This window comes from Ylistrum balloti, unplaced genomic scaffold (genome assembly GCF_031769215.1).
Source record: "Ylistrum balloti isolate Yb309-2 unplaced genomic scaffold, AGI_CSIRO_Ybal_v1 Utg369568, whole genome shotgun sequence".
Lineage (NCBI taxonomy): Eukaryota > Metazoa > Mollusca > Bivalvia > Pectinida > Pectinidae > Ylistrum > Ylistrum balloti.
Window position 1 is genome coordinate 1,273,323 of NW_026781865.1, and position 11,999 is coordinate 1,285,321.

Sequence of the window (11,999 nt, forward strand, 5' to 3'; positions counted from 1 at the left end):
TGCTTGCTTGGAATATTCCCTTATCCTTCGATCCGCCTTGTTAGATTTTTCTGTAAGCTTTTTATGCTTTTTGTCCTCTCCAGCTCCACTGTCTGATTAAATCAAGTCTCAGAACAAGAATTTAAAATATTTCACACATTGATTTTCTTTGAAATGATTGAGATTTTCAAAAACATTGACAGTAATTTCAAATGGATGGTTTTTATTAACTAGGTCATACTAATTTTTTCTGTTTGATATTTAGCTTTTGTATAATACATAAATTTCCTGTTATGTAAACAAAAGAAAAAATGTGCTTACTTCACCTTTGACACTTGGAAAAATCATAATTATGTATTTCAATCTTGATATTCCAAATTGGAAAATAAATGCGGAAGGAAAAATGAAAATAATGCAATGCAATAATTTTCAAAATACTTAGCAGTATGTTAAATTGTTACTTTCTACACTACTGTCATTAACCTTAGATATTGAATGAAGACAGTGTACAAATTATGCAATTTTTAGATTAAAGATTCATGAAATGGTGTGTTCTTGTTGCATAGATTCGTATTGGGAAAATGATTTTTTTTAATAAATTACTGAGATACATGTACCAGGTATTAATTTCCTTTTACTAAAGTTTGTGTAATGGTACATCACATTTACATAATATAAGATTCTAACAGCTTGCAAGAATTCTTTAATTCTCAAATGAATACACAATTGTCTTTTGTTTGTAATTGAAAGATAAGTGTTCATTGTGTGAAGTCCCACATACTGTGTATTATACATACTTTGATTGATCTTTATATTTCACACATTATTGAATTTAAATGCTGACAAGCGTGCCAATCAATCGACCCTAGACCAATTGCATGTATGTCTCTTTGTTGAATTCTGGAGATCAATAATGTGTCAAGTCCAGGACTCTCTGACATTCTATAGATAAAACTATACCTAACAATTCCATGTCGTTTTGAGCTTCATTATTGACTCAAGTGGTAAATGTTCTGAAAATAAATATCAACAATTTGTTCTATGTATTTTCACAAACTTTCTTCATATTTACATGTATGCTTTTGATAGAAAAAGACAAACACAAAACAAAAATGCTTTTATTTTATTAAGGTATTTAATTACATAAGGAAGATCTGTACTGATTTTTTTTTTTCATTTAATGTAAGAAAATTTAAAGTTACTTACTACACTTGGTGTATATTTGTTGATATATAATTTGTCTCCCTTTGTGCTATTGTGTATGTGTTTGATAATGTGTATTAGTGTTTGTTTGTGCTGTATACTGTGTATCAACAATGCTACAAACAAAATAAGTGTGAAGACTATAGAGTTACATGTAGCTATGTACTGAGTCCTATTTTATTGGGACAGCTGTGTTGAGATCACTTTAGCGGTATGAAAAAGAAAAAGGTTTGTTCTTATTTCTTGACAGAGTTTTAAACATTGATTGACAGGCACATAATCTGGTTACATGAGGGCTATATAAATTTGTATAGAAACAGTGTTCAACTTGATAATCAGTAAGTTCAATTAAGGGCCGGTCTTCTAGATAAGCACCCAAAAGTTTGGGATTAGCTAACATATAGTATGAATTAACAAAGTAGGGAGGGTGGGGTCATACACCTTTGACTCTTAATCCTGTCCTGTTCATGTCATTGTGCCTGACCATTTTATTGGAGGGGTTGATGCACACACCCATGTCTGTCCTTCCCATCCTGTTTTATGTTTTGCCTGACCATTTTATTGGAGGAGTTGATGTACACACCCATGTCTGTCCATCCTGTCCTGTTCGTGTCATTGTGCCTCACCATTTTATTGGAGGGGTTGATGCACACACCCATGTCTGTCCATCCTGTCCTGTTCGTGTCATTGTGCCTGACCATTTTATAGGGGAGGGGGGTTGATGCATACACCCATGTCTGTCCTTCCCATCCTGTTTGATGGTTTGCCTGACCATTTTTTTGGAGGGATTGATGCATACACTCGCATCTGTCCATCCTGTCCTGTTTGGTGTCAACATCATAATTCTGGATGTCCTGTCTTAATCATATCATATAGTTGTCTATAAAGTCTATTTTGTTTTGTTTTGTTATGTCTAGGTCTTTTTATCAAATTTCACAAATGTGAAAAGTTATCATTGATTTGTGTAAGGGTGTAAATGCATAATAATTCCTATATCTATGGCGTTAAATCTTCTATTTTTCGTAGGAGAAACGAGGAAGTTGATGAAAAAACTTTGATTAAGAAGTTAAGAAAGAGAGTTGCAGAACTTGAAACTGAATTATCCTGCATGAGAGCTGCTAGGGTAGGTAAACTAATGGGCAGGTGATGTATATTTCTCTAAAACCATCAAATATTACTGTTGTCTTACAGTTATAAATATTCACTAGTACCTCTAGGTCACTAACATCATTATTGTACCATAGAAATAGACGTCTTTGAGTAAGTTAATTTGAATTCTATTAAAGTGATATCTAAACAACAGCTTTGATATTCCCTGAAAAAAAATTGAAAACTTAATCATAAAAAAAAAAAAAAAAAAAAATCATTTTCAAAACAAATGTCATTCAGGAATCAAAATCTATAAATGTCCAGAATTAATACAATATCTTCCTAAAAATACAGTCATTTGTCAGCCAAACTTTCATGAAGCTATGGAATCTGTGAATCTCTGGACTGTTGAAACTTTACCTGTGGGAGAATTCATGCTTTATTGAAATGTCTGATCAGTAGTAAACTACGCTTTGCAAAAAATGGTTATCAGACCATATATACATCATAGAATGTCATACATCGGAAAACTTTCTGTAATGTAGCACAGTGTCTGTGAAATATAGATACAATCCCATATACATATTGATAAGATATTCTGTACGATGTAATATCATACCTTGAATATTCTGTCTTTTAGGAGACTGGAGCAAGTTTCAGTATTGAGGAAATGAATGCCAAACTGACCGATGAGGATAAAATTTTATGTGGACAAGTTGTATCCAGATATCTTGGGGGTCAGCTGAATGATCCAGTGACTGCAGGTCAGGACAATGTCGATTATATGTCTAATAAATATATAGTTAGTCAGTTTTAACTATGCATTCTCCACCTGGGTTTTAGCCATCAGATCTTGCAAGTTATTTATATTTTTTGCAGAAAATGGGATTTTGGTTCATCTGAGGCAAGGGTATCATTTCAGAGAAATACAGAGATTAAATTCACAAAGTTATTTGCCCTTTGTTAATTATTTTGTGTCAAAGAACGTGACTTTGTTTGCATTTTAACTATTGTTATTGAACTTTATGTGTACCTAGGTCACACTAAGAAGTCAGGGCCTGCAACCCCTTCATTACAAAATTATTTCCCTTTGTTAAAAGTTGTTTTCTTGTGTCCTTTATCTTTGATAATTTAAAAAAAAAAAAGAAAAAGTAATTTCAGAAAGTAATGAATGATGGTTATAAAAAACCTAAGCATGATGGGAAATGTCTTCCAATGTCTTAATTTCATTGATTGTAAAATTTAAACCATTATGTCAACAAAAGTTGGGATTTTTTAAGTACAAAATGATAAAGTCTCATGGTGACCTATTGCGATCACCTTCATCCAGCATCGTGCGTCCGTAAACAATTTAACGATTTCAATTTCTCAAAAACTCCTTGACTGATATCAGTGAAACTTTGCAGAAACCTTCCCTGGAACATGAATTATATGGTTCCCATCCCATGAGGGCCTGAGGAGCAGGGCCAAAAGGGTCAAATTTACTCAAATTTCAAAAATCTTCTCGACACCCAGATATGATAGAATCCAATGCTCTTCATAGATGGAAACATCTTAAGGTGGTTTACAAAAATTGTGAATTTTATGTCCCCAGGGTCTCACATATCCCTGGGGTGGGGGAGGGAGAGGTAAAATTTACTATAGTTTATATAGGAGAAATAGGTTTTGGAGTGGAGTATAATTGGTTTAATTATCACTGGAAATATTTCAAACTTCCTTAGAATTGTAAGCCAAGGATGACAACTTGATGGTATGTCCATTTTGATCCTGACTGACCCCAAAGGGCTGATGAGTGGGGCCAAAAGGGGTGAAATTGACTTAAATTTCAAAAGTCTTCTTTTCAACACCCAGATGTTGTCGAATCAAAAACTCTTTTAGGATGGAAGTGTCTTAAGGTGCTTTAAATACTGAAATGACTCTCACATTCCTTCCTGGGGAGGAGATAAACTTTCCTGAGGAGGTTTACTATACTATATATAAATATATTTTTGCATTTTTTAGCATAACTTTGTTTATTTCCTACTGGAAATAACTTTTAAGATTTATTAGTATAAGATGACAGTTTAGATGGTATGCATGTATTGACACTGGCTTACTATCATCAATGTCACAACTACTTTTTTATAACACTTGAAAGCTACTTTCCCTTTAACCTTTATATTCAACATTGCTTACCTTAGGTGACCATCATGGCTGTTAGGCCTCTTGTCAATATACTTCTAGTTTCTATGTTATACATAACATACCATGGCCATTTGTCAATAAAATTTGTTGAAATTGAAATTGAATACCATGGCCATAGATGAAATATGTTTCCTCATTTTCTACCCCAGGTATAACAAGTCCGTACAAATTCCGAGAGTGTCTGAAAATTCTAAAGCGTGTTATCACTGAAGGTGATCACAATATGCTGGATCACAACTATCCACAAATTACGGGTGTGCCAGATGGTTACCATAGCGCAGACGAAGTTGTTAGTCGCCAGCGGAAGGAGAAAGTATCACATCAACCGCCAGTAAAACGAAACACAGGACCAGAAAAACTAGAGAGGGAGTAAGTGATCATCATTCTATATCTAATGATCTATCTAAATCACAGAATGACACTGAAAATGTTTATTCTGTGTGGGTACTTCTGACTTCAAAACAAACCCTTTCCAGAAATCACATGGTAATTCTAATGTCTTCAAAATTATGAAACAAGAGATTGATAGTGTGTACTTTCACTCCTTGATTTAAAGTAAACAGATGTTTATTGACAGTTATAAACCATTTGTGTGTGCAGTGTAGAAGAGTTTGTTTTAAAAAATTAATGTTGTGTTGAGGAACTCAGGAAATATGGTTTCCACAAATTTTAGAGAAAGTTGGTTTACAGTTATGTAAATTTCTAATTTAGAAAAACTGTTGACTTCCCTATCACAAACGCTTGGGAGAGCCAGATGGAGAAATCAGAACCAAAGCCACGACCTCAGCAACGCTTCAGACAACACCCTCCACGTAATGTCACCAACACTAACGGTACCAAACATCCCAGCATCACTGTTGTTGATGATCTAGCTCAAACTGACACAGAGGACCCCAAGGAAGTGTATCAGGGTAGGTTTGGTCAAGTAAAAAAGTGACAAATGTATAGAATATAGCATTTCCATTTCACTCAACATTTATCAAATAAGATTTTGTTTTAAATGTTAAAATCTGGTAGGAAATGGAAACAAATGTGAAAATCTATGTCATTAGTTTCTTCAGTACTAAGTAACCATGAACTACTGCTTTTGGCTTCATTTTTTTTACATCAAACACTCTCTTTCAGCATTTTTAAAATCAGAATTCACTTTCACGTTATAGGGTTAGTCATGAAAGGCTTCATTTTAGTCCATATACATTAATGATCAGTAAATAAAAGAACAGAGTATATCAGGAGGGAAATTGTGATATTGAGAAAATTTCTCAAACACCTGAAATTACAGGTTCATTAAGCAATAAGGGAAATCAATTATCAGAAATAGTAAGTGATGAATAATTCTGAATATCATATGTTGTGAACATCTCCACTTAAATATATCATCGTCAGTCTTTTGTCAAGTCAAATCTTTCTTTTCTTGTAATTTTAATTTCTTATTGACATGAAAAAGAACAATTATTAAGAAATAAAATGCTGTAACATGTCCTTTTATAGATGTATTATATGTATTTTTTGTTAGTTATTTTCTTTGCATGCCTGGTGTCTTCTATCGCTGTACCACTTCATCATCAATCATGTTCTTACATCTTCATGTCTCCAAAAGCAGTTTGTTGATCTTTTTCAAAACATTGATACTTTCAGAACAGAGAGTAAAACCAGAACGAACATTGTCACAGATGTTAGTTACCAAATCAAGACGGGGCAAATACCAATCTCCATTTGAGCAGAAACGTGTGAAGGAAATAAAAAAATTGAATAATAAGGTGGAGACGTTGCAACAGACACAGCTGGAGAAGGAGGGTGAGCTCGTGGAAATGAAAATAGGTCTGGCGGAGCAGGAACTCAACATTGTAGAGGAACAAATCAGGTACATCAGTAACTGAAGTTATTTTTAGTATTAAAGTTCCTCTTATTATTACATTTAACCTTGAAGAATGTAACATGATATAAAGTGGTTATGACAGACTACGTAATTTCTATTTTTTTTAATTTGTGAATTGTTGTAGACCTTGGCAGCAATATTTGTTTTTAAGGTTTGATTTTATTTTTTTCTTGTTAATCTGCAAGGAAATTAATATTGCAGAGTAAAAGCAACACCCTGTAGGTCAAAATAAACAAATTAGATAAAACTCCCTCAGAGATGCATCATGTTGACCAAAGTTAACAAATTAGATAAAACACCCTCTGGAAAGCATCATGATGGCCAAAGTTAACAAATTGGATAAAACACCCTCTGGAATATATTCTGTTGGACAAAATCAACAAAATGGTTGTAGATTTCATAAGTCTTGGAATTTAAGTATCCATTTTGTTAAAATAATGGTGGAATACACGTGGAGGTATTTTTATTTTTGTTGTTGAATACAGTATATTCTTAAAACCAAGCTTTTTTTTACATTGACATCTTACCCTGAGTTTAAGTAACAGTCATAAGACATTTATTATCCTTCCATTGTAGGAACAAACTTAATGTTACCAAGGAACAGGTTGATGACCAACATGCATATATTTCTCAACTTGAAACAACAGAGGCAGACCCTAACCTTATAGAACGAGAGAAACTAGTGGAAAAGCAGCTTCGTAGACGACAAGTAAAGAAAAATCATTTCTTGTAGCTTCATTCACCATGCTCTGATATCTGATTATACTCAGATAATATAAGTGGGGAAATCATTATTTGAATTCTTCATATCATGCAAACAGAAAAAAAAATCAAAAATGTTTCCTCGTTATATTTCAAATATTATTCATCTGATTCATTAATATTATTAATAATATAATTATTAAACTTAAATAAAGCAGTTAAAAAATATAGAAATAAATGATGTTATCACTGGGATAAATTTAGCATGCAAAAACCGAGAACACAACATCATATCGATCTTAATCCATACTCAATTTTAATAAAACTGGGATAAAATATGGACAAAAGAAAGATTTCCATGGAGATTTACACAATGACAGTGTTATTTAGGCTTACCACAAACCTGGTTCTTATACAGTAAAATATAATCATTACATATGGAAAAGAAACAGAATCATTTTCGTTTGTTTTCTGTCTATGAATGTTGTTTATAACATAATTACTTGCATTAATAGTCAAAGTTTGATAAGAAACTGGAGGTTCTGGAGGAAAAGCGACAACAATTACAGAAACACTCGGAGGAGTTTCACCAGGAACTGGAGAGTGTAGAAAAACCCACAATGAAGGAACAGTATGGAAAATATCGCAACCGTGATGGTAGTCTTAACACACGGCAGGTGTTTGAAATGCTGAAAACCCAGGAAAAGAAACAAGAAAAGGTATCTCTATTGATGTTAGTGTTGACTAATCTATTGCCTTGAGGATTTACTCCTTTTTCTTCTAAATTCTGCATGTACTGGCATGAAGCAGGTCCTCATGAAAAATTGCCCGTCCATCTTTCCGCCATCCTTTAGCGTCCAGAGCATAACTTTGCCCGCAGTTAAGCAAGGATCATGAAATTTGGTGTATAAATTGGTCATAATAAAGGGATTTGTAGTGTACCAAAGTTAGGACCCTTGACCCCTCAATTACAGTGTAAGTGCCCTTTGTTAAAATTTCATGTCTGGAGCATAACTTTGCTTGCGTATACACTACGATAACAAAACTTAGTGTATACATTGATCATACTAAGACAATGTGCTGCATATCAAATTCAGGACCCTAAATAATGATACTTGGTGTAGAAATAACGTGCAGTGTACAAATGTTAGGGCCCACAACCCCTTAATATATTAATTAAGTTATTGCCCTTGCTTTACTGGCATCAAAACTAGGAGCATGAAACTTGGTGTATACATTGGTCATACTAAGAGAATGTGCAGTATACCAAATTCAGGGTCGGTCTGCAACCCCTTAATTACAGAATTATTGCCCTTTAGTCCTTTTCAGGGAACATCTTTCAGTTTCACAGATACTCTTGTATTCCTTTAAGATCTTGTCATCACTTTCTTGTTAATAATTGTATATCTGTATGTGACATCCCGCAACACAATAATGTACATTATATAAAATCATGTTACCATATCTAATTGTTGCTTCCCTTTCAGAATAAATTTTAAAAAAGAAAGAAAAAAATACTTTTCCCTGTACATCATTGTAAACACAATGATGTACATTATATAAAATCATGTTACCATATCTAATTGTTGCTTCCCTTTCAGAATAAATTTTAAAAAAGAAAGAAAAAAATACTTTTCCCTGTACATCATTGTAAACCATAATTATATCCAGAGATATGTTTTACTTTGAAATTATTTTGAACGTTTGTAAATGAATACAGTCATGACCTGTGTAGTAGTGTCTTATAAGGTTAACAGTGTATTACCATCACAGAATAACACTTTGACGTCATGTGACCTTGTTTCACATTGAAGATATGCATATTCACAAGGTTAAGTTAAAGGGGAGAGTACCAACATTCGTGGTTGTCTGTGTGCCAAGAGAGACAGAATACTGCAGATTATTAACATCATTGCATTATTTTGATTGGAATATGGCATGGTCAAAACCCTTTAATATCAGTCAGAATGTTTTATAGGTACACACGGAGATTGATCAGGAGAAGGCCTGGATTTACAATAAACATCTAGAAATGAGGGAAGCTGCAACACGAGAAAAGTTGAAACAATTTAAGGAAATGCTACGAATGTCTCGCACTGCTGATGCAAAAGGATATGCAAGTGAGGATGAAGGGCATCGTGGGGCTCTGACAGCTCCAGGGCATCTTGCCACTAATGGGGTATATAATGTACCTCAGTCCAAGGACAAAGAACGAATCAAAACTTCTGAGAGGAGTCCAGGGACTCAACAAACAACTCGCACTCAGCACACAGCCCCATCAGAACCACCAGGCACACGTCAAACTACAAGGACCCACTTTACCACAGTACCATATAACGATATTCCGCAGACACGTCAAACGGTGCGGACAGAGTATACTGAGAGTTTGGTAAATGACAATGTGCCCAGTACCAGCCAAACAAATCGGACAACAGCAAGTAATTTAGATGGACGGCCTGGCTCAAGTAAGAGCATGAGGTCCATACCGGATTCAGATTTCTATGCAGAAAAGAAACGAGATAAAGATCCGACATCACGTTGGGAGTCTTCCTACTCTCGACCAAGCACAGCACAGAGTGTGAGATTTGATCTTGGAAATGGACAAACAGTGCTTCCAAATGGCATCCCTATAGATAATAATGCATGGATGACAGAAAATGGTGTTGGAATGACAGATGATTTCAAGTCAAATTCACGGAAGTCTGAACGTAAACAAACTGCATATGAATCAGAACCTGAAATGGTGAATGGTTATGAATCAGATCTGAGGGATACTGTTATGCCAAGTGAATATGTGTATGGCATGGGAGCTGGGGATAAATTTGATGGACGGAAAATGGGTTTGTCGTCACAGACATTTGATGCAGCTCTGGCTAATATGCTAGAACGTGAGAACCAGAATGTGTATTATGACTATGATGATTATGATCAATATGCACGGACAGGAGGAAATCCCAAGACTAATTCCCGTAAACCTCGAGTGCAAAGTCCCTATTACACTGCTCCCTACCCTCTCAATGGTTCAGGCAAACAGCCCAGGGATGTCCGACAAGGCCGAAGCCCCATACGAAAAAGTCGGAGTCCAGACAGGAGGGGCATGAGTCAGGAAAGGGGGCGGAGCCAAGGCAGTGGAAGTAGGAGCCGAGACCGGACAGGTCAAAGTCGAGAGAGAGCTGGAGGAAGTCGAGAACGCCAGGCAAACTGGTCAGATGAGGAGGCAGTATTAGAGTCCTTGATGCGTGCACACCAACAGGAAAGTCGTGGACGTAGTCATAATCGCAACAGGTCAAGAGAAAGGCCTGAGGTCAGATATAGCCAGGAGGATAGTGATGGGGATATATGGCCTAACAGTCGTAACACAAAGGCCTGGGGACCAGAGGCAAGGGTAAGTCTCCCAGACAATTGTAATTAACTGTCTAGTATTTTAATGTTGTTGATAGTATAGTAGCTTGCCTCCCTACATCTTCACTCTGTCCCAACAAAGTAATAGTTCCTATTTCTGAGTTTTGTTGATGTATAAGTAAGGATAATTTAGGGCGTTGATCTAATCTTCAAAACTTCCTTCACATTTCGTTGCTTGTTGGTACATGTATATATATACAAAAAGAACATATAAATGAAGAAAATTAAATTCATCACAATTTCTTAAAGTAAATTAACATCCCATTTACAGTTACATTTTATATAGATTCAAAATAAATCTGGTTCACAAGTTTCTGGATTGGAGATAGAATATTTGAAATTTGTATTGTATTTTTATCAGAAAATAGCATTAATTGGTAATTTTTATTATTGAAGGTATTCTCCATCGATTATGTTCTTCACACAGAATTTCAGTACTTCTACCCTCCATGTCTGTGGACCCATCCCATAATTTTGAGTTTTCTTTTTCCTTTGATTTCAGTTACTCTTACACATTAGTAATCAACTTGTTTTATGGTTAAATCTTACAGAAATAAATTTTGTAAAATCAAAATGTGATAATGATTTACTGAGGAGTGACAGTGGATGTGTACCCTCTGTAGACGGAATGTATCAACACATCTGGAAGTCAGGATTAGTTACTAACTTTCAGCAGTATATATAGGGGCAGGTTGCCTCCAAAATTTGACAATTCACTTGTCCGTACTGTCTTTATTACTTCATTGATAATATATGTATATATATGTATGTGTATGTGATTTTATCTTTGAATTGTACGTGTTTACAGCAAGCTTCAATCCATGCCAAACTAGGGATGCAGACACCAGAAAAGAAGCAGAGACGAAAACCAAGGAAACGAGCCAAAGGTATGTATATGTTGTTGTCTATAGAATACATAAAAGGTCCTTCAGATCCAGATCATTTATCTGTAAAATAATGCAGTTTATACAAAAAATAAATTAACAAATATTTCTTATATTTTGACATTTTTTTATTATGCAACTTAAAAATTTATAATGATCATTCATTGAACATCATACACACCAACAGAACTTCCTGAGAACTGATGAAATAGCAAAAATTTCTATATCCATATATCTTTATTTTCATATTTTTCTATTGAAATTCTCATGAACAAACTTCTAAGGCATACAATTAAACAAAAAACAAAATTTCTCGCCTTTTGTTCATGCAAATTAAAACAAAACATCTTTAACAATTTTTGTGGTGTATCTGTCAGCTAAGCGCACTCTTGACGAGAACTTGGCAGTGTACGATCAGAATAATCTCCCTGGAGGAAGGAAAGGTCAGCTCGTATGGGAGGAGACACCAGTAACCTCACAAGTAACAGCACTACCTGAGGAAAAGGCAGAAGATGTGTTCATGTCAAAGGTACAACAGCAGAAAGACAGGGTCAATAAGATACGGAAGGCTCGCGCCTCCGCGGAGATCATCCAACGCAGCTGGAGAAAATTTGCTGCCAAGAAAAAAGTGCAAAAAATGAGAATGGAAGCTAAGAAATGAAAAAAATATATATTGA

At 34.8% G+C, this 11,999-nt stretch overlaps 1 protein-coding gene across 1 annotated transcript in view; it reads left to right on the top strand.

Moving 5' to 3' along the window:
- Positions 1-11,999, top strand: part of LOC132561377 (kinesin heavy chain-like) — a 30,503-nt gene extending 18,504 nt beyond the window's left edge. The window contains exons 8-17 of the mRNA XM_060226136.1: positions 2,209-2,305; positions 2,915-3,035; positions 4,605-4,824; positions 5,167-5,366; positions 6,094-6,319; positions 6,911-7,043; positions 7,552-7,755; positions 9,015-10,421; positions 11,247-11,325; positions 11,700-11,999. Coding sequence (XP_060082119.1) covers positions 2,209-2,305; positions 2,915-3,035; positions 4,605-4,824; positions 5,167-5,366; positions 6,094-6,319; positions 6,911-7,043; positions 7,552-7,755; positions 9,015-10,421; positions 11,247-11,325; positions 11,700-11,983 — 2,971 coding nt within the window. The 3' untranslated portion in view covers positions 11,984-11,999. The remainder of the gene's footprint in view (positions 1-2,208; positions 2,306-2,914; positions 3,036-4,604; positions 4,825-5,166; positions 5,367-6,093; positions 6,320-6,910; positions 7,044-7,551; positions 7,756-9,014; positions 10,422-11,246; positions 11,326-11,699) is intronic.